This window comes from Struthio camelus, chromosome 27 (genome assembly GCF_040807025.1).
Source record: "Struthio camelus isolate bStrCam1 chromosome 27, bStrCam1.hap1, whole genome shotgun sequence".
NCBI lineage: Eukaryota > Metazoa > Chordata > Aves > Struthioniformes > Struthionidae > Struthio > Struthio camelus.
In genome coordinates this window covers 7,563,698-7,584,698 of record NC_090968.1, presented here as the reverse complement: position 1 = coordinate 7,584,698, position 21,001 = coordinate 7,563,698, and the positions used below count along the sequence as shown (strand labels likewise).

The 21,001-nt window shown below is 47.5% G+C and overlaps 2 protein-coding genes across 6 annotated transcripts in view; one reads left to right on the top strand and one right to left on the bottom strand.

Moving 5' to 3' along the window:
- Positions 1-21,001, bottom strand: part of GOLGA7 (golgin A7) — a 227,725-nt gene that overhangs the window by 124,131 nt on the left and 82,593 nt on the right. The window lies entirely within an intron of this gene.
- Positions 1-21,001, top strand: part of ZMAT4 (zinc finger matrin-type 4) — an 84,725-nt gene that overhangs the window by 31,078 nt on the left and 32,646 nt on the right. For all 5 annotated transcript variants that reach the window (XR_011136480.1, XM_068920802.1, XM_068920801.1 and 2 more), the window contains exons 3-4: positions 5,237-5,326; positions 12,679-12,835. Coding sequence is in view for 4 of the 5 variants with exons in the window: in XM_068920802.1 (XP_068776903.1) it covers positions 5,237-5,326; positions 12,679-12,835 (247 nt within the window). In the remaining variant the exon portion in view is untranslated. The remainder of the gene's footprint in view (positions 1-5,236; positions 5,327-12,678; positions 12,836-21,001) is intronic.

Genomic DNA, 21,001 nt, shown 5'->3' with positions numbered 1-21,001 from the left:
GAAAATACGTCTGTCCTCTATCTAAATAAAGGCAGAGGATGTTGTTATATCACAGAATGAGGAATAAATGGTTTCCATTCCAGTAGAATTTGGAAGTTTGTTAGTAACTATGAAATTTAGATTTTTTTTTTCTGAGTCATCAGGTCTAGTAATTTGCAACCAAGTGCTTGAAAGGTGCTGTCCATGCTCTCTGCATCATTACTGCTGATCTGTAATGGACTTGGGAAGGGGAGGAGGTTTCCGAGAGGAAAGCGAGGCAGAGCCAGGCGCAGCTGTGCGGGGAGGAGCGGGGGGAGACGGAGCCCTCCCAGCCAGGCAGCTGCCGAAAAGGGGCTCCAAGAGGCAGTTTCAGGAGGGCGACGTTATAGGTATTCTGCATGAGGTTTAGAGAAACGCATCTCACCAAAATAACTTCATGGCTTTGACAGGATTACAAGCCGGGCTGATACAGGTAATAAAGCTGATGTAATCATATGACTGCACGTTTCATAGCAATTTAATTAACAAACTGCCAGGATACAAAAAATCAGCACAGTACACACTAAAAGGATTCCAACCAACAGGTTTCTAAGTAAGAGTTTATTACAAACTAAGTGAAGCCACAGCCGGTAGGGTTTGCTGGGAAAGTTGCTTTTTTCACCTCCTGCTGCTGCCTGCGCTCCACGGCCGCAATTCCCCGGCGGGACGGGCTGCTCGGACCGTGGCCTGTGCCACAGGGCTGGCCCGGGCAGAAGGCAGGCCGGTGGGAAGATGTTACTGGGAGCAGAGGAGTGAAAAAGCAGAAGATAGGGGAATAGAGAAATTAGATCAGAAGCAGTTGCTGCACGAGGAATGCAGCAGAAACGGCCGACGTGCGCCTGGCGAGGTGGCGGGGGGAGCATGAAATCCCTTGCAAGATGGTGAGATATTTCAGACTGTCAGGTCAGCTTAAATCAGTGGTGCGAAGTGGGAGCAGGTCCCGCTGCTGTTGCGGGATTACTGAGCTCCGGCTGCAGAGCATCTCTCGCATCGGGCAGGCAGACCGCAGCGGGAAGAGGCGTTTCTGTGCGTTAACGTGCGGGCCAGCAAACCCCACGCTGAAGCCTCTGCGAGCAAGTTCTGGCTTTGTAAAGGCAGATGGGTCTGAATCCTCCCTGGGACATCGCTGATATTACTAAATTTACGCGGAAGACGTTCAGGGACAGCAGTGATGAGCAAATCTTCCCTGAGCCAGGGAGCTGACCTGGCCCTCGCCTTCCCAGCTCCAGAGGTAAAACCAGGGTTCGTTCCCTGGACAAGGAGGGCTGCTCCGTCTGAGCCCACCCCGTCCGTAAGTCCCGGGGTCCCGCGGCCGCCGTTATCCCTGCAGGGACGCGACTGCCTGCTCCGCTTCGGCGCGGCGCTCTCTGGGAAGACGCCTGCCCAGGCGTGATTTACGCAAAATCACATTGAGTTTCACAGCACAGTGCAGCTCTGCTTTGCCCTTTTGTGTTTTAGGTTGAGTTGTCAGGACTCTTCTGCCTCTGCCACCAGACACTGTATTAATATAGATTTGATGTAGATAGAAATGATCTCTTTATTTACTTCTATTGATGAACCCTCGTACAATAGTGTCTGAGCTTACAGTGCAGAAGCCTGCAGTTGCAGGCTGGCTTTCTAAGCTTTTTTTCATATAGAGACAGTTGTTTTTAAAGTGTATAGTATTAAGCTAGACTTTTTACCTTCTAACAGAGCTGTCTCCAGACACTAAACGCAGAGAATTTAAGTGAGAATGCCTTTGGCATACCACTTCGTAAAGCTACAAAAGATATATTTACAGGCGGCGAACTTCTCCCTTAGTTCACCCTAAGATAAAATTCTGGTGACTATCGATGAATAAACATATACCTTTAAAGGCAGTGTTCTCATCCCAGATTTTAGATTTACGGATGTGTCAAAGTTCTGTCTTTTCTAAAGCTTGTGCATGCTATGAGACATATCAAAATGGGAGTTGTATGAGCCCAGATCCTGCTTAATCCCAATTTCCCCAATTCCTGTATGTAGTTCTTCTTTTGGCCCTTCTTTCCCACATATCTGCGCTAATTTGGATACTGGTTGTTAACAGATGTTTAACTGGCAAACCAGTTATGAGCTAGTCTGCAGGAATGTCCCAGTGAACCTTTGCATTTGGGATCGACTCAAGGATCCTGCAGCATGGTGGGGATGGAGCATTTTTATGCAGTATTTATTGCCATTTCTTACCTCTTATAGCTATTTTCAGACATTCTTATGTCATCGTATTCTCCAAAACTCATTAAAACATGCAGATCTTCTGAACTGGATCATCTAGTTGGGTTTGAGCCTGGGAGTGTGCAAAGTCCCTTGCTGGGCGGGCGGCAGCAGCAGATCTGCCAACGGTGGCTGTATCGCCACCTCTTTTAGCACTTACCCTTTCACACACGTCAAAGCTGCAAATTTCAAGTTGCTTTGTGGAGGGGAAAAGATAACCAGCAGGGCTGTTTGCAAGCAGTGCACTAAGAATAATCACTTCACTCTTGCCTTGGTGTTAGGATGATAAATACACATGTAAATGTAGAAAATACCAGAGATAAAATGGGCTGACAAATAGGCTGTGCTACCTCCACTCCCTCAGCGGGAATGAGATGCTACTGCATACTTGCAAAGCGCAGGGAAGGTTTTAAGCTCTGCTCTTATAACCGTAGGATAATAAAGCTGCACTTCATCCATGTAGTTTTAAACTATGCCAAATGTAAGCTATTCCTTTTCCTTAGCATTCATAAATCCAAACAAATGCATAAATAAAGGTGAGAGGTGTTTTACAGAGGGCTGGAGCTTCGTTGCCTTTTAACGCTGACATTTGGACGTCGTTTATTGCACAACTGACTGCCACAGGAAGGAACACTAAAAATGATTACTGTTAAAATCTTCTCTCGTCTTGTTTGCTTGTTTTGTTTTGTTTTTGTTTTAAAGTCTTTTTATCTATAAATTCAGCCAGGCAGCAGGCTATAGTTGTGTATAACTAGACAGCATGAAGTGCTGGATTAAACTAACCCAAGGGAAGAGCCTCATGATTGTGGGAAGGACACTTTGAGGCTGGCTGGCTGCTCCAAGAAGTATAAATATTAAGCAGTGGAAAGGCATTAAGCTGCAAGGCTCTGGATTTCAGCCAGTCCCTGGCTGCTGCGGGAGGTCCAGAGCCTTGCTGCGGAGCATCGGAAGTGTCCGAGCCCGGGATGCAACCGCCTGGCTCCCAGCTGTGGAGGCAGAGGACCAACGTGATGTTTGCTGCTTCACGTCCTGCCGGCCTGCAGCCTCTTCGCGGTGCATTTAAATCTCCTCCGCGCACAGCGGCGGTGCAACGTGTCTGAAGGGAGGCAGAGGTCCCTGGGCTCCCGGCCCACAGGGTGCTCTTGGTGTTGTTGCAGTTTCATGCCTCTGCAGACCTAAGCCCCAGCACTTACTTTATCCTTTCCTAATGACGCCATCAGTGTCTGGACTTCTATGCACTGATAACTGAAGCTTTTGCGGTTTTTTGTGCTTATCTCTTACTACACCAGGTGTAGAGAGAGCTGAGCTCTGTCAGAGAAAATCACGTTTCCTGAGAGCATGCAGGAAGAGAAGTTGGGGAAGGATATTTGAAATTATTTATCCTGAATGATTTGCTCCATAAAAAAAATTATTGCATAGTCACATTTATGCATACAAATTTAGTTCCGTGCAAATTTAGCTCCAAGTTCACACCGCAGGAAAAAGAACGTTCCACTACGTTCTAATGGTAATTTAATTTTTTAAAATTGCAAGTCTGTGATCTGAAATTATAATATTATGGTGCCGTTGTTCTGCAAGGCAATCAGAAATGGAAATTCAGAAAAAACATTTGCATAATAATAGCTGCTGTGCATGTCTGTTTCAGATGCATTTATTTAGTGGTTGCTGATTTTTTTTTCCCCCTCCTGCCCCCTTACACCTACTGGAAGACAAGGACTCTGATTGTAAGTCAGTGCAGGCGTGTTTTGAAGGTATGTGTCTGAGCTCCTGCTGCTGTAGAAGCTTTTAAATCTTCCTTTACATTTTGAAAATCACAGGGATTGCTTTGTCTATTGATGCTGGTATGACCAAAGCTCCAGTTGTGCCTGAACATAGTGTGAAAACTACTCTCACTGTCTTAGTCTCCTGGTGTTTCCTTCATAGGAAAAGTCTCATCCAGGCATCTCTCAGCTTTTTCTGATCCCTCTACAAAAATATAGGTCCCCTGAAAACTTTTCTGTGGTGTGAATAGTGTTTGAAAGGTAGGTGCCTGCTCAGTGCCTTTCCTGGAAGAAAGGAGCGGTTTTTGTGCTGGGCCAGGACCGCGCTTGCCCGCACTGTAGGGTGATGCTGGGCAGGACTCAGTAAAGCAGAACGACCTTGAAACGGTGCCGCGGCTCCTGGGATTGGTTTCTTTAGCAACACAAATCAGGTTGGATCAGGGATTTCCCTTGCTGGTGCAGCTCAGCCTGGAGCACCAGCCCTCGCGTTTTCATGGCAGCATTTGGCTCTGCTGGGGAGAGGGAGAATGGGCTCAGACCGGGGATCCGCGTAGTCCTTATCCTTGCTCTGCAGGGGCCAGCACCAGCTGTTTCTGAGGAAACCATTAGATTTCATAATGCACAATTATCTGATAATTTACCCCTAGGAGAAATTTCTTTCAAACCTTTGGCAGCTCTCAGTTGGCTTATTTCCTAGAGCATGAGGTTTTATACCCCTCGTATCTTTCATCCTACTGAAAGTTTAGGAACTCTGGATTTTCTATTGTTTGTAGGTATGCATCTAATCCCTTAGGATGCTCTCCTGTCTCCAGTTGAAACTAAGTAACCCTCGTCTTTTCAGTCTCTCCAGCCATGGAAATTGCCTGATAACAAAAGTTGCTCTTCTCTCACCTTTCTTTTTTCCTCTGTGTTTCCAAGGGGCTGTAGGCAGCAGGACTTAGGACAGTGTTCAAAGCAAAGGTGGACCACTCCCCTTGCTAACAGCAGGTGCCATAATCGTTCCACAGTTCACTTCAGCTCAGTGGCGAGCTCTGTGAAAACCCATGGACTTGTCCATGAAATGCAGATATTCCTCACTTGGGTCTTTCCCCCTTTTCTCCTCCTGTGTCGGATACATATCTCAAGGGGATGTGAAATCTTAACTGCGTTTTGGGTTTGTAGAGAGTGCAACAGACCAGAACATCTTGCTTTTTGTAACTTCATTTCTTGCTTTTTTTCTTTTTTTGCAGAGTCGGAAACATGCAAGCAAAGTTCGCCTCTATTATATGCTTCATCCCGTAGATGGAGGCTGCCCAGCTAAAAAGCTCCGATCAGAAAACGTAGGTATAATTTGAATCCCTGTTTACTCAGCTGCTTGGTGAATCATTGACTCTGTGCTACATTTTTTCTGTTACAGCCACAGATAATTAAGTACCCAGAGGTAACATTTAAATTAACTGAAATGTTTAGTAACTTTTTTTTAGTAACTTTTTTTGAAAAAAAAATTATTTGAATACTGTTTCATAGGAAAAACATATGTTGACAACAAATATCCAATATTCACTTAGTTTGTCTGACAGAGACCAAGCTACTGGCAGTGGCTAGTTTCTTGCTGGTGAGCTACTGTGCAAAGGCCTGGGAGCTAGAGGGAGGCTTGTGCTTTCAGGCTGCCTTTGGGGCAGCTTCTCTTTAGCGGCCCTGGCTGGAACCTTACAGTCGCTATGCTTGAAGCCTGTGCTCAGGCCACTTCTAGATGCACTCAGATGACTTTCAGTATGCAGCTTTCTTCCCAAAGGGCAAGGGGCACCTGGTACAGAGCAAAATTGTCCATTTGGCCAGCATTTTGGGTGCAGCGCAGCAGGTTATAGGGCTGAAGAGGAGGCCTGTGCCTTGGGTTCAGTGCCTGCACCCGAACCCCAGGGCAGCCCATGCCCCGAGAGGCAAATGGAGACACGCTTGATGGATTGCACCACTTCCTCCCTCTTCCGGGGCCAGCTGAGTCCTTAGGTGTCGACATGTGGAGGTCTTAGTGATCATGGCAGAGCAGCAGGTGCAGAAAGGACATGGCTGTGCCCATAGCTGCACCTTGGATCTCCAAAAAATGACACGGGGCTGCTCTGCACTGCCAGCACAGATGTGCCCACACCTTGGACCTCCTGCCTAAGAGGAGGCCGGTAGGTGCCACAACATGATTGAAAACTACGAAGGTTAGAGAGCCCCAGATGTGAAAGGAAAGGTCACCAGAGACTGAAGCAACCTCTGGAGGTCTCTTCGAGCCTGAGGTTTTCTATGAGTCTATGAAAATTGACTTCTGCATCTGAAAGACTCCTAGCAAAGTCTTTGTGAGCAGTCCACAGAGTTTTAAAAATTGCAATCAAATTTCTCAATTACATTCTAAAAAACACATACATACATACATAAGGAAATCAGACCTGCTCACAGCCATTTGTTAGGCAATAAAGGGAGGCTAAATTTCTAAGTGGACGGCTCTCAGTGAATTATTCATTCAGCTCCTTCCCGTGTTCTCAGGCCTGTGTGAGTGCTGTAGATGAGATTCCCAGCAGATAGATTCCAAACATTTCAAATCTATGGGAGTGTGACTATAGCTTAATGCTATCAATATTTAGTGATATCTTCTAATTAAAGAGAGAAGCATGTAGGTTTTGCCAAAGGGATCTGAAAGCTCCTTCACACAGTAATTAAAATTTTAGTAGAACTTTTATGTTGCATACAGGGTAATTGCAGATGCAATCTTCCTCATAACAACAGAATCTTGCACTGTTTTTATTGAGTTATTAATTACAAAATGTGCAAGATACAGTGTACACTTTGTAAGATGCACATATAGACTTGGTGCATAAGCCTATAATGAACTTCACTACAACTAGCAAGAAGCCGCAGACCAACATATACACATTACCATGTGGATACAGTGGATGGAGAAGCAAATATAAGTCAAAGATGAACTATTTCCCATTTCATTTATGGAAGGGAATAGTGAAGATTAAGAGAATTCCATATTTCCTGGGCTTGATTGTGCCAAGAGCATCCCTTAATAGGGGATGAGCGGAACAATCTTTATGAACTAGATGAATGCTAAACTATGCAAGACCTAAATGCTAAAAATCATTAATATTTTAAAAGTATGGGAGGGAAAAAATCTGCTAACATTTACAGCTTAGTATTTGCAAAGTTCGTGTATTGCTGATGAGATATTATCCAGGCCTTTCCATTTAAAGAGAACAGAAATATTTAGGGCATCTCTACGGCAGCGTGATATCATCATTATCATGTTCATGAGGCAGATCTGTTCCCCATTTCAGATGTTTAGCAGTGCTAATCAAGCCATGGCGCACTGACTTCAATGAATATTAGAAACAGTCCTTGAAAACCAATTAAATTTCTTTGTAGAAGCATATGAAACTAAAAAGGGTATATTCGCTTTCTTCCATCAAAAACTGCACTGTTTGATGACTTTGTATTCTTATTTCTTTTGTAACATTTTGGCCGTAAAACCAAATGCCTTATCTTTCTTCCAAACGATGGTAAAGGGTAGGAAAAGCTGCTTCTGTTGTAATTACCTGATGAAATTGGCTTAGAAACAGTATTTGCTACCTGACCTTTCAAAGACATCGAGGATAATATTTGCTGTTATTTGAAGCTCATAAAAATATTCCTTATTCCTTAAATACCCATTATTCTTTCATAGCAAGAAGTACTAGACTTATACAATTTGTTGTGCACTGGATAGCAGCCCAATTGTTTGGCTGTTCATTATTTTTTTTTAATCTTGGGGGGCGGGGCAGAGGGGGCGTGTCTTTGGTGTTTTATTTTAAATTTCCACTTAATGTTTCAGCTGAAAGTAGTCCGAGAAGGTCACAGGCCATGGCAGGGGCCCTCTGAGATCAGGAGTCATATCCTCAAGTCTCAGAATTGGCAAATTAGTTTTCGTCAACCTTTTCTTACTACCTGTAAAAATAGGACTCCTTTTCTGATCAAGGTAGGCGTGATGAAATGTGCTGGTGTGCTATGAGGCATGCTCGTTGGGTGGGAGAAAAACCTTCAAATTCTTTCTAGCCCTGTTCGTATTATAAAATAGGGTAATTGCTCTATCCTGGATCTTCTCTCTTAAAAAAGAAAGGGGTCACAATGTCAAGGTGTGAATTGTTTCAAGGAAGATAGACAGGATGTGAATTTTTGTTGCCAAGGGTAGGGCATGCCCTGCAAGGCAGCGCTGGGGATGGTTAAGCAAGAGCCGAGACTTGTTCTCGGGGACCGAGGCGCAAGCGATACCAGCAACTGTCTTGGGTTGCTCCGCTTCAGTTCCTGATGTTCAAGGAAATTGTCGTTTTTATAGCTTCTGGTGTAAAATTTACTGCATGATATAACTTAAATCTTCAGTGATTACACAGAAACTAAGATGAAATATCTTGTTTTAGAACCAAAGTTCTTACTGTGTGTTTTGTACCTGCTTAGAGGTTTTTAACCAAAATGCCTGTGACTGGTTTCATCAGCAGAAATTAGTGATGGATGACTTTAATTTATTCCTCAGTAGGAGGCTGAGATTAGGGCGGAATTGCTATTGCTGCGTGCCCGGCCCCGCGCTGCACGCAAATCGCAGCTGTCCCTCCTGCCGGCAGCTCCGCGCCCGCGGCAGCGTCCCCCAGCGCGGGAGGCGCGCGGGGATCGCGCCGGCGGCCGCGTGGGAAGCTGCAGCTGGCAGCGGTGCTTCCTGCAGCCGTGGCTCGGGTCTGGTCCTGTCTGTTGTTGCGTGCTTGTGCTATGCACTGATACCTGTGCGGCACCCGGCACCTTGCACAAATAGCCGTCAGCAGGTGGGGAGCCCAAATCTAGGACGGGTTAACTGAGAAGCATCTGTTGGCTCTGTTTATCTCCCTTCACTTAGACCCAACGTTTGGGAAGTAAAGAAACAAGATCAGAAAGAAACAAGGGACCCAAGCAAGCAAAGCTGTTGCAGGGATCACGCCTGTCTTTGCAGTTGCTCTGGGCTTTTTGCTTATGCCCCAAGGCCAGCCGTAGCTGTCCCTCCTGTCCCGCAAAGCAGCCGCGGAGGGAGCCTCAGGCCGCGCTCCGGGCTGCCTGCCGGGGGAAGGAGCCGGCGCCGCGTCGAGGCAGGCGCGGGCTGATGCGATCTGCCTTTCCCTCAAACGCGAGCCTGGACTAGGGGAAGGGACTGGCCTTCACGCAGCCGGAGACGCCCGTCAGCGAAGGAGGTGGAGGAGCCCACCCGGCCGCTCTGGCCATTCGGCTTTTGCCCTTGGCAGGGCTTAGGCGATAACTGTCGCAAACCCTTGTGCAACCATCTCTGTGCTTTAGGGCACAAGTTGAAAATAGAAAAAAATAATTAGGCAATTAATGTCCTATTAGACACAGAAATGACTTGTTCTCTTTGGTAAATTCTCCAGTGCTTTGTCCTATGTAGTTTTAAATATCCACTTAGGTCTGCTACAACTGAAAGGTGGAATCCAAGGTCTCTGGGTAGGGAAAACCCCATCCGCTCCCAACGACTTGCGAGTGGCTTTGTCCCTGCCAGGGCTCTGAACTTGGAGCATGTGTTTATTTGTGAAACATATGCTGTACTTAATTTAGGTGTTTTTTTTTTTTTAGAGAATGTGTAGTTCTTAAGATGCTCTGAGACTTGATGACCACACCAAATTTAGATAGTCATAGGTCAGTACGTGCTCTTTGCTTGTACCACAAGAAAAGCAGACTCCAGAATGGAAGCTGCCTAAATTTCACACAGAGCATTATGCAAAATAGCTTTTAAACAGCAGCACCTTCTTCATGCACAGAAAATTAACTCAAATTTAAAAGATACTTCGCAGCACCTTGAGTGCTATATTTTATATTGCTATATTTCAAGGGTTCATATAATCTTTTCTTCTTAGTAAAACCTAGGAAATGAAGACAGCAACTTTGTGTCTGTGGAATAAAAATTATTTTCCTGCGGTTTGCTTAAGGGACATCCAGTGCGGGACTGCCACTGCCTGGCTTGATGTGAGGATTATGCCTTTTAGCAGCTTGTTAACAGGCATATAAAGAGCAGAAGTTAATTCTGTTGGATGTACAAGGTTTGCTTTGAAGTTTGTAATATTTAAAAAAAAAAGAAGCACTAGAAATTAGCAGATCACTGGGAAGCGGGCACTTTATTTCTAAGCCCACGGTGCGTTGTGTTGTGCTCTCGGTAGACACGAGGTCACTGGGTCCCCAGGCAGCAGCAGCAGCAGCAGCAGTGGTGGCAACGTGCCATGCAACACGTGCCTTGCTGGGCATCGCGTCCTCTCCTTCTGTGGCAGAGCCCCTTTGGCAATGACCTGAGGTTGGGGACACTTTTCACATCACAAGCCAAACTCATGGCAGAGCTTTGCCCTCCTCGGTCTTACATCTCTGCAAACCTCGGAGAGAGGGGAGTGTCTGGAGAAATTTTCCAACAAATGGCAGAAATATTCGTTGTGCGTTGGCTCAGTTGAGGTGGAGGGAGTTAGAGCCGCTCGTGTGGGTCAGCAGCCGTTTGCTCGGCTGCAGCTCACCCCAGGTGTTGGTGCCGCTCGGGCAGGACCCCGCGGCCCGGCTTGGTGCTCGGACGTGCCGGAGGAGGGGGCAGCACGGGGAGCCCCAGGACCGCAGGGCAGGGCGTCCGGGAAAGCGGGCGCCCGTGCTGCGTGGGCTGCCGTGGCTGCAGAGCCCGGCCGCCCGCTCGTGCGGCAGCGTCACTCCTGGGCCTCCGATGCGCGAGGAATATCGTTTTACCAGTTGACTGCGCGGTGCTGTCGTCTCGGTACCGTTCAGTGGTGACAAAAGACACCTGGATCGGGTTCCCCACAGCCCATCTGTTTACAGGTAAAACAATCCCTGATACGCCGTAATTACCCTTCAGGGCTAGATCGTGGCTCGGGGCGCCCGGACGTCTCCGCCTCGGGCGTCTGTCCTGGTGGAGGGCAATGCTGCTGACAAATGCTACAGGCTTGTATAATTAATTAATTAATAGCACTGTAGCCCAAACTTCTGCTTTATATTGAGTGAAGAGTGAGGGTCTGTTTGTCTGGGACTCTCAGACTGACAGGACGTCAGGGAAACTGTTCTGCTTCAGGTGAGCGTAGTCTGGCGGTGAGATTCCCATCCCGGCTTCGAGAGGCTGGGTCAGAAACTGCTGCGGCCAGAGAAGCAGGCGCACGAGCTGCGTGGCGATCTGCTGGTCAGCGCCTGTGAGCTTGGGGTCTTGCTGAGGTGTCTCAGGGCTGTTTGAGGGGTTTTGTGGTTTTTGTCCTCCTTCAGTGTACTCTGCCTGTGAAAGGGGGCTAGAAAGGAGGAGGATGTCATGGGAGAGCAGAGCAAGCGCAGGAAGAGACCTCGGCGTGTAAACACTGAAGTGTATCAGGTTTTCAAACGGGCTCTGTAGGAGGCTCTTCATATGCTACTGCCACTGATGATCAATAGAGTCTGTGAATTTTTTACTCCGCACTTAACTTTCAAGTGATTTCTCTTTGAAGACGTGTAAAATATCTTGAGAGAATCCTATGTAAAAGAAGTGCAAATTATACTCAGAACAGTCGTTACCACCTCTTGAGATTTCTCCCTAAAGTTTAAGTTGATTCATAGTTAACAACAACAACCCAAAAAAGGGATGAAAAACGGTCCTCCTTCTAATTGTGCTTATTTTGGGGAGAAATTGACCCTAAAGGGTGGTCTGGGTGGTCTGGGTGCATGGTCAGTGTGCTGTCCCAAGTATCGTGGTGCCCCTTTCCTTCCCCGTCGGTGTGGGGAGGAGCAGGGAATCCCCCGCGTGGGAGCCGGGCGTCGTGGAGGAGCTCGCTGGACGTTGGTCGGCATAAACCGGCAGCGCCTGGCTCTTGGGAGCGCTGTGTTGTTTTGGGGTCTGGTCGTGCTTGGTGAGACCCGGGGGGTGTGAGGGGACCTCAGGGATGGATGCTCATGCTAGAGCTACTTCTCGTGCTTATACGGGGAGTCAAGTTTGGGCCCTTCATCCCGTGCCCAAACGTAAGAATGAGATTTGCAAAGGGGAACTGGGTGTCTGACTTTCTGTTGGCCTCTGATCGCCCTTTAGTGGTGTCCCTGTTTTCCCTGTGGACAGGGGGCAACCCCGAGGAGGCAGCCGACATGACTGTGGTGGTGCCGCGAGCACGTACGTCGCTTTCTAACTCTGCCTGGGGATGGGTATCAGGACCTCTTGCTGGCGCTGAAACGCCGACCGGCGCGATGCGTGAGCGTTAAAACCCGCAGTCACCTGGCAGCTGACGTAGAGGAGCCCTTGGCGGGTAACGTCTTCGCGCCGAGGGTTTCTTTCCGCAGATCCTCGGACAGGGCTGCAGGCCGCAGTTCTGAATTCGCTTTAGGCATCATCGGTTTCTGGGACGTGGCTTTTTTGCCGTTGCCTGCAGAGAGCCTTCGTCTTTTACGACTGCCTTTTCCGCCGCGGGCGCCGAGCGGTGGCGGTGGTGGCGGCGGCGGCTTCTCGCGGCGCCCGGCCGGCGGAGAGGGCGGCCCGGGCCCAGCGGCGCAGGCGGGAAGGCCGGGGCGAGCGCGGGGGAGCCCCGGGCGTCGGGGCCGCGCGGCGGCGCCGGCGCCGGCGCCCGGACCCCCGTCCCCCTCCTCCGTCATGAGCTCGGTGGGCTGACGCACCTGTCTCTCTGTGTTTTTTGTCTCCACCCAGGGCGGTGACGGTGACTCGGTGGATAAGAACAAGTGCTGCACGCTATGTAACATGTCCTTTACCTCAGCAGTGGTGGCCGACTCGCATTACCAAGGGAAGATCCATGCCAAAAGGTTAAAACTGTTGCTAGGGGAACAGCCCGCCTTGAAGGCCGCAGGTAGGTGCCGAGGGGCCGCGTCGGCGCCGGAGGGGCGCGCGGAGCCGGGGTCCGGCGGGCGCCGCTGCCCGCTCGCCTGCGGTCCGAGCAACCTTCACGCGTCGGCTGCTCGGCCGGGCCGCCGGCGCCGGGCCTCCAAAGCGCGCCGCTCGGGGCATCGCGGCCTCCCCTCCGCGCTCGAGAAACCGCGGCTCGCTTTAACCGCCGGGAGCTACTCGCCTTGCTCAGCTGAGCTGACGTGTTTGGTAACCCTCTGCGCTCGCGGCTCGCGCTCCCTCTTGCCTCGGCCCCGGGGAAACCTGGTCCTCACAAATACTTTGGAGCGACTGTCCTTTCGTGTCCGCCCGCGCGGCGGTTCGTGCCCTCCGCCGCCGTGGTGCCGATAACGCAAGCCTGTCAACGTTCACGTTTACAAACGTTGCAATCAGATAATTTAGCCGTCCTGTTCTTTGCTTAACCATAAAATCCTGCGAAACCGCTAACGTACTGTGAAACAAAACTTCCTCTGCGGTTGTCGGGCCGGAGGATGCTTGCGCAAAGTATTCTTCGTGCTAAACAGGTGGGGTGATTGTGCGGTCGTCCTGCGAATAGATGTGTGTATTTCATTATTACTACCAGTGGCACTTCCTTCAGAAGAGAATATAAATTTAGCTGTGCATTTTATATCCTGTCTAATGAGATGCGCATAAATCCTAGCTATAATTAAATAAGGGGGCTTTGGCTGTGTGTGTGTGCGGGTGGTGGTGGTGGTTTTTTTTTAGCTTTACAGACTGTAGATGCTGATGCATAAAATATCATTTGTCCTTTATCAGGATTGGCTTGGGAAACGTTCTCTCTTTTGCCTGAGGGAATACAGGGAATTGCTTTGGCTTGTGGATTACTTGTTTTAACTAAATAAAGTGTTCTCCGAAGGCTCGTGAAGTCGAGGAGCAGCAAGGTGCCCCTGGAAACTTTGCCCTGTGCTCCTGGGGTCCCGGAGGGCAGAACCCGTGGGAGTTCATGCGCCGCTGCGGGGCGGAGGGCGCGAGAGCTCGGTAGCGTCTAACCCCTCCCCACGGCGAGCCGAGAGGACGGGTCTAGCGTGGCACCGTGACACTGATAATTTGCAGCTGACTCACTTCAGGACTCCTCGGGCTGTTCTCCGCAGCTGGCAAATAATTATAAGGGCACCAGGAGAAGCCGTGTACTCGTTTATGTCATTTAATTGTCCACTGTTTGCATTAGTGCTTAAAAATCCTGCTCCTTTGCGAGACTGTTGTTTGCAGCCTTCTGCTCTCCCCGATTTATCCGCCAGCACAGAGGCCCAGAGGACCTAGCCCCAAACCTAGAATTTTCATTCAAACTCCGAGCGAGTTACTGAGGGGGATAAGGGTGCTGAATTTAAGGAAATAGCGTCTAGACAATTTCCCATGTAAGTCAACAATTCAGATTCACCTGCTGCCTCCTGCTATGGGGAAAGAGTCTCTGTTTGGTCTGTCATGTAACGGTAGCAGCTAGGATGTCTAGTCGTGGGCCAGGACCCCCTTAGTTTGGTGCCGTACAGAACAGGCCAGCGAGAACAGCTGAGCGTCAGAGAGCTCAAAATCTGAGTGTAAAGCAGGAGACATGCGAAGATAGGGAGACAAAACATCAGTTTTTGATCAATGGCAGAAGAGAATTGGTCTCACCATACCAGGTGCTAGGGGAGATGGCAGGTTCTGGTGAACCAGCATATCAGTTCACGAAATCAAAGACCTGCGTGGATTAGCCACAGCTAGAGGAGAACGAATCCTGCTGCCTCCTGTGCTGGAGACCTCCTCTTCGGGCAGCGCTGGGGGTGACTCACCTAGGTCTCTGCGAGGCCTGGCAGCGACCAGCGTGCCATGCTGCGCTGAGACGGACAGACCGCAGGGCTCTGCCAAGGCTGTACTTTCTAAGAGCTGCAACTTTGCGTTATGTTTATACCTAATTTTTTAATCACCTGGATCGGCCCCACTGAGGCTGTAAGCAAGCTGTGCTGTGTGCTCTGTGAGAGATGGGCTCTTCAGCAGCAGTAATCACTAGGAAAGAATAACTCAAGTACTCATCAAGCCTTCCAGATACTTTATCTGATGAAACTGAGCTACAGGAATACGTTAATGAGCACCTTCTTGCTTCTCCAGCAGTTCTCAGAAATTGCCCTTTAGACACTGCATTTGTCTGTGCTTTCCACAGAGTTTCTCAGCATTTTTCCCTGGAACGGTGCCCTGCTCCTTCATGGCTAGCAAGGCAGGGGAGCTCTGTAGTGTCTCACGCAGAGCTTTGAAGGTGGAGGTGTTCAGGTCGAGGAGTCATACGTGTACAGCCGCGAGCGTGCTGGACGCTCCGAGGGAAGAGCATCCTACCTCTGGGGCTTCGTCGTGTGTCTTTAACAAACAGCTTGATCTGGGAGCAGTGTGATATAAAATGTCCGGTTTGCTGTGCAGCGTTTGCAAGGTGGCTGCGTTGTTTCTGTTATGAGTCTCATAATTGAGATTCTCTGTTAGGTTTTTTCCCCGACCCCATGGAAGGCCCCTCCAGAGACTCCTCTGCACCATCATTAAAGCCTTGGTTGCCAGAACGGCCAAGAACTTTCCAGCCCCGGCTTTGACATCCTTGCCATGGAGGTTGTAAGTGTTGTGGAACCGGTCTTTGCCCTGACTCCCTGTAATTGAACGGTGTTGTTGGGCGCTCTCAGCCCACAAACCTCCTGTTACCTTGCTGGGACTGCGTGGCAGGGAGGTGGCTCACTCCATACCGCTTTTTGTCATAGCTTGCCTTTTCTTTATTTCTCTCATTTAAGAAAATCAACTTTTAATAGATGATGATTTTAATTTGCTCAAAGTAAACTGCTAGCTTGCAGCAATTAAGATGTACCTGCAACGGCTTGTGGCCGCTGAGGAGTGCAACCCCTTCTTGTGTCCTGGGGACCTGGAAGTTAAGCCTGGGCTGACGAGTCCTCTGCTGTCACAGCTTGCAGGAGCCTGGGGCTGTGGCGAGGGCTCTGCCGCCGCGGGTGCTCCTGCGAGGGCTGCGCCGTCCCACCAGCCCCCCGGGAAACCCCCTCAAGCTGCACTGCTGCTCAGCGTTTATGATCCCCAGGGTGAGAGTCCTTTATCAGAAGAGAATATCTCATTTGTGTGATTGGCCTGCAGATGCTGTATTGCTCTCTGCAGATATACACTTTGTTGTGTGATCGAGTGTGCAATTCTCACCTGATTCTCAGCAAGAGAAATGCTTGCATTATTCAGTCACACAAAAATCTGGTGTCTGATCTGTATTTCAGATGACTGAGGAATAGATGCTGGTAATTCAAAAGGCATGAGCTCAAGCATGCGGTGTAATCAGGTAACATCTGTAAAACCGTAAGGATAGGACCAATCTATTATTCTGATCTTAACATTGTAATCCTTCAAAGGATTAAATGAGTTGTATATTTTATCTGGTGTCTTCTCAAGCTCTTAAAAGTAAAGCAATTTTTACCTTGTACGTGAGATCAAAAGCAGTGAGAAAGTAAAATCTCCACAAACATTTACGCTCTCATAGTCTTTTAATTCAAAAAGGCTTAAAATGTTTTGAACCTTCTCCAAATGCTTTTATTTTGGCTGAGATTAAACATGTACAGTTAGTCTAAAAATGTTTTAGAGGCAATAGGAAAGTAAAAATAAGTATTAATCTGCAGATTGCGATGTCTGGTTTGCAGTTTTACACGTCTTTACTCTGCTACCCTAAACTGTTGTAAAATTCTGTATTGAGCATTTGCTTTTAAATAGTGGGTCTGTTTGTGAAGGGAGGAAAGAATTTGTGAAATTCTTCGTACAATCGTCTTTCCAGAAGTTATTTCATTCACCACAGACATACAGTCACATATGTGGAGGGTAGCATCTCCCTCCACACAGTACACAGTAACAAAATGAATTTAGGGGACAAAACGAAGACTAATGAATGCAGTTGAAACTGCAGGGGAAATTTGGAGAGAATTCTGGAGCCCTTCGAAGAGCAGCAGGGTTTTCCAGTAAAAAACGCATAGAAAAGTACGTAATACTTTCACTGAAAGTGAAAAATTTGAAAAATGTCTGCAACTGGAATTCTGTTCCCAGTCACAGTTCCTGGAGGCAGGCGGCAGCGCAGACTCCGAAATCCTCTGTGCTGTCAAGATTACAGCTCTGGGACCTTGGGCGACTGCAGGTGGCCAGAAATTTTCCGAGGCTTCACCTCGGCAGAGCAGCTCCTCTCAAAACACAGGGCCCTGCGGTGCCATCCTGCATGCGCATCTATCCCAGGTGAAATATTTTCCTCAACTCTGAATTAGTAAAGAACAGAGACTTCTCCATCATGAGCATGGAAGTTACATAAATTCCAAACTTTGAGTAACATATGCTCTACCAAGATCATGCAGTGCAAAGCATTAATCAGTATTATATCCAATGCAGCAGCAGTTCAGTGCTCAGGGAAGAATTACCCTCATATTCCTATCAGATAATCTGGACGCACTTTCTGATCGTCTTAGACTGGAGTATTCGCTTCCCTGGCTTCGGGAAGATTGCAGGTCTGTTTTGCAGATGCCTTCTGCACACACTGACGGCTGCGTTCTGCCTGTGAGCAAACTGCTGCTTAATATTCTGTTTTTTTCTGTCTTATCAATCCCCTAGAAAATTAGGTCTATTTTCAAATTTTTAAGGAGTTACAACTTTCCTTTCTATTTTACCATCTTAATGAAATACTGATCTTTAATTTCTCTGTTGGTGCTTTTAGAAGAGGGAGGAGTGACTTGACAATGAGGTTTTCACAATAGGAAAGTGATGTCTTGTCACTGTAGTGAAATATTTGTGCTGTTTTTCTCTTGCTTCTGCTGTACAAGGTTGTAGCCCTCAGAGGCTTTGTCACCACTATTTCTGATGAATTTCACCAGTCGTTTCCAACATCTTCGGTCAGCTTGCATCCAGTCATCAGCGTGAGTTATAAAACAAAGCATTGTGGGAAAATAATAGCTGCTACCTTCATTTATCAAAGTGCAGGTACCTGCAGGCTTCCAGGTGGAAATTAGCACTTCGGCACCAGGAGTACTGCACGGTCGATTATGAATCATCTTTTCAGGAAGTGCCATGGCTCCAGGGCTAATGGTTAATGTGTGTCGTGTCTCTGGGTGATGGATAGGATGGAGCGGGAAGTGCCAGCGTCGGAGTCCCCTGTATTCTGGGCATGGGAAAGGAGCATGCTTTTGCCAACAGGAAGCTAACTTGGCTGTTTTATCTCCTTGTTCTCTGATTCCTGCTGTGGGACTTCAGTGTCAGACGTGCTGAAAGCGATAGAATAAATCGCTTTCGGTTTTGGTTGCAATGATCAGTCCAGCCAACAGTTAGGGTCTGTCTTATCCCCAGATTTGTCTTTTGAAGAAAACAGTATTTCTTCAATGCCACTTTGTCATGATTCAGTTACTTTCTCACTCTCATGCCGAGTTCCTGGAGGATGACAATTATAAAAAGTTGGGTGCCGTTTAAATGTGGCTATGAATAAAAAGCTTTGCATGCAAGAAACAAGTCAAACATTAGTTCTTTGCCAGAGTGCTAAAGTGTTTCTAACTTTACATTTTGCTTCTTGCAGTAAAGTAAGACTTTCTCACTTCCCTCCCACAGCAAAGGGAATATAAGGCAGACTGTCATGAGCTACTTAGCATTTTGAAATAGTTGAAATAGTCAAACTTGTAGCTTTTATGTTTGTGTTTTAGGATGGAGAAGCACATTTTTAACATTTGATGTTTTGTGAGTGTTTATTATTAATCTTCTTCTTGCTGCTGAGGGAATGACAATTTTTCCTGTGCTGTAGTAGTTATGGAGTGCATATCAAAAAGATGAATCCACATTTGTAGAGAAGTCAACTTTCATCTATTTCTCTTCAGGAGGATTTGGAAGATGTTGGATGTTTTCATTAATGGTCAGATTGGGTTCTGCATGCCTTAGGACTGGTTGTAGCTGTAAAGCAAATCTGAGGTGTGTGGCTTTACGAGAAAATAAGATGTAGTATTACGAATGATAACTGCAAGTCCCTCTGATGACCACTTTCCTATAACTGTTTATAAGGCACCAGATGCCCAGATGTCTCCACAGTTGCAGCCACTCCTTGTAGCCAAAGGTAGAGGTAGGAGTAGAAAAGGGTTTTTCTGGTAAGAGTGCAGGCTATAGCTCTGGTGGCTAAAGCAAGCGCAGGCTGTGCACTCCTGTAAATAAAGCAGGCAGCAAAAGCCCTTAAAAGTGCACAGAGGTGGAGCCACGGGGAGGGCTGAAACGTGCCTTTGGAGCGACGCTGCCGGACGGACCTGAGCACTGAGGATATCCTATCCTGCAGGGAGGCTTCTTGGGCAGTCTCTGCTGGTAGTCACAGAAGCAGGCAAGGAAAGCTAAACTTGCTTTTCGTGAGTCAGCTGCACGCAGTCTGCAATAGTCTTAATTTGGACCGGCAATATTAATATTTCCTGATTTTTCTTCTTAATTGCCATGCTTTGTCCTGGTGCTCTGCCCTTCAGGAACTTGTGTTATCTGTGCTGGGTGCACCTTCAGAGGGGCTGGGGGTGCGTCTGTGCTGCTGCCGTGTGAGGCTGAGAACAAGGCATTGTCTTTAGGTATTATCAAACACGTTATTTTTAGGAGCAAACTATAGTTCGGTCCTTCCCGAGCCCTGGTTGCTGCATGCCAGCTCGTTCAGGGACGGAGGCCAGGGCGCTGCTCCCGCCGCCCGTGCCGTGGGAGCTGTGCACGGAGCCAGGCTCACCCACACCCGGCCCTGCGGTCCCCCGGCAGAAAGTGAGCAGCCTTCCAGGGGCAAAGGAAAAGGAAAAACGTTTTATTTGTTGGCGTTATACTTCATCTCTAATGAGACCAGTCACGTAGCAGCAAGGCAGGGACTCCTCTTGTGGGGGGAAGTAAATCCAAACCGAACAAGTGGACGATTTGCTAGACAAGACAATGAGGAGAACAAGTATCTTCAGCAGAAATCAGTTCTGTAATCCCTTTATTAGCTAATGTCCAAAAGAGGTCATTTTGTTAATGCTGCTGAGTGCAGGTCATGTCAGCAGAAATGGGAAAACTTCTCAGAAAATTCTTCCCCAGGCGTTTCTCTGCAGAAGACCTAGGAAGGAGAGCGATGGTGTTTCAGAACCAACAATAATTCAGACAGTGAAAATCTGATACCTTGGCAGTTGTCATCAAAAACAATAGCAGCTTATAAAAGCCTGAAAATGGATAAGGTTATAAGTAACATTATATGTAAGATACAATTTCCTGGAGGAAAGTTAATAGACATCCGTTCTCTGCAGGTCAGTAGATGATTTGTAACAATATTAATTCTCCTGAGCCATGGAGACAGCCGTGGTGGGTCTGGGTCATGATTATATGTCCAAAGGGATCCTGGTGTTGCTCGCTGATGGAGTCAGGTAGCGAAGTCGTTCCGTCACGCATCAGGGTCAAGGCGCTCTCGTTAGGGCTCGGCTGGAAGAGCAAGGAGCCTCTTGATCAAACGAGGGACGTTCAAGCTCCCTTTCAGAACCTTAAAACTGCCCTATTCTTGTATCATGAAGCAAGTACAGTTTGTTAATTATTTAGACAGCAGACGTTTCATCTAAAAAAAGGAAAACCACATAAAAAGGAATATTTGAATGAGGTGTGATAATTGCGTGCTAGTCACTGTGTATTTTTATATACCAATGTTATCTAAACTTTGTTTTATTTTAAACTGTTTTTTCATGGCTTTGTCATTTATATTGTACAAGATAGAAAAACTGTGGCAAACAAGATGCTGCTGCATTGCGTAAGGACTAATCACCTATTTTTCTTTTGAAATTATTTGGATCAGGTTTGTGTTCTCAGAGAACCATGTAGCGAATCTGGTGGGAAATGGAGCTAAAAGAAGGTCACAGAATCACAGAATCACACAGGTTGTGTGTTGCTAGCACCTGTCATTTCATAATGTGAAGACATTTAAATGAGGAGACTGGCTACTGAATATCTTTGGCATCTGTGACAATTTAAAATTATAGCTTTGTCTGTTCTTTCTGAGATCAAATAAATTGAAAAATAAGAATCTTGAGATAATTATAAATCTGTCTCCCTATCTTGAGAAGTAGATGGCTTTGCATTTTTTGTTTATTCGTCACTGGCAATTTTTCATGGAAGT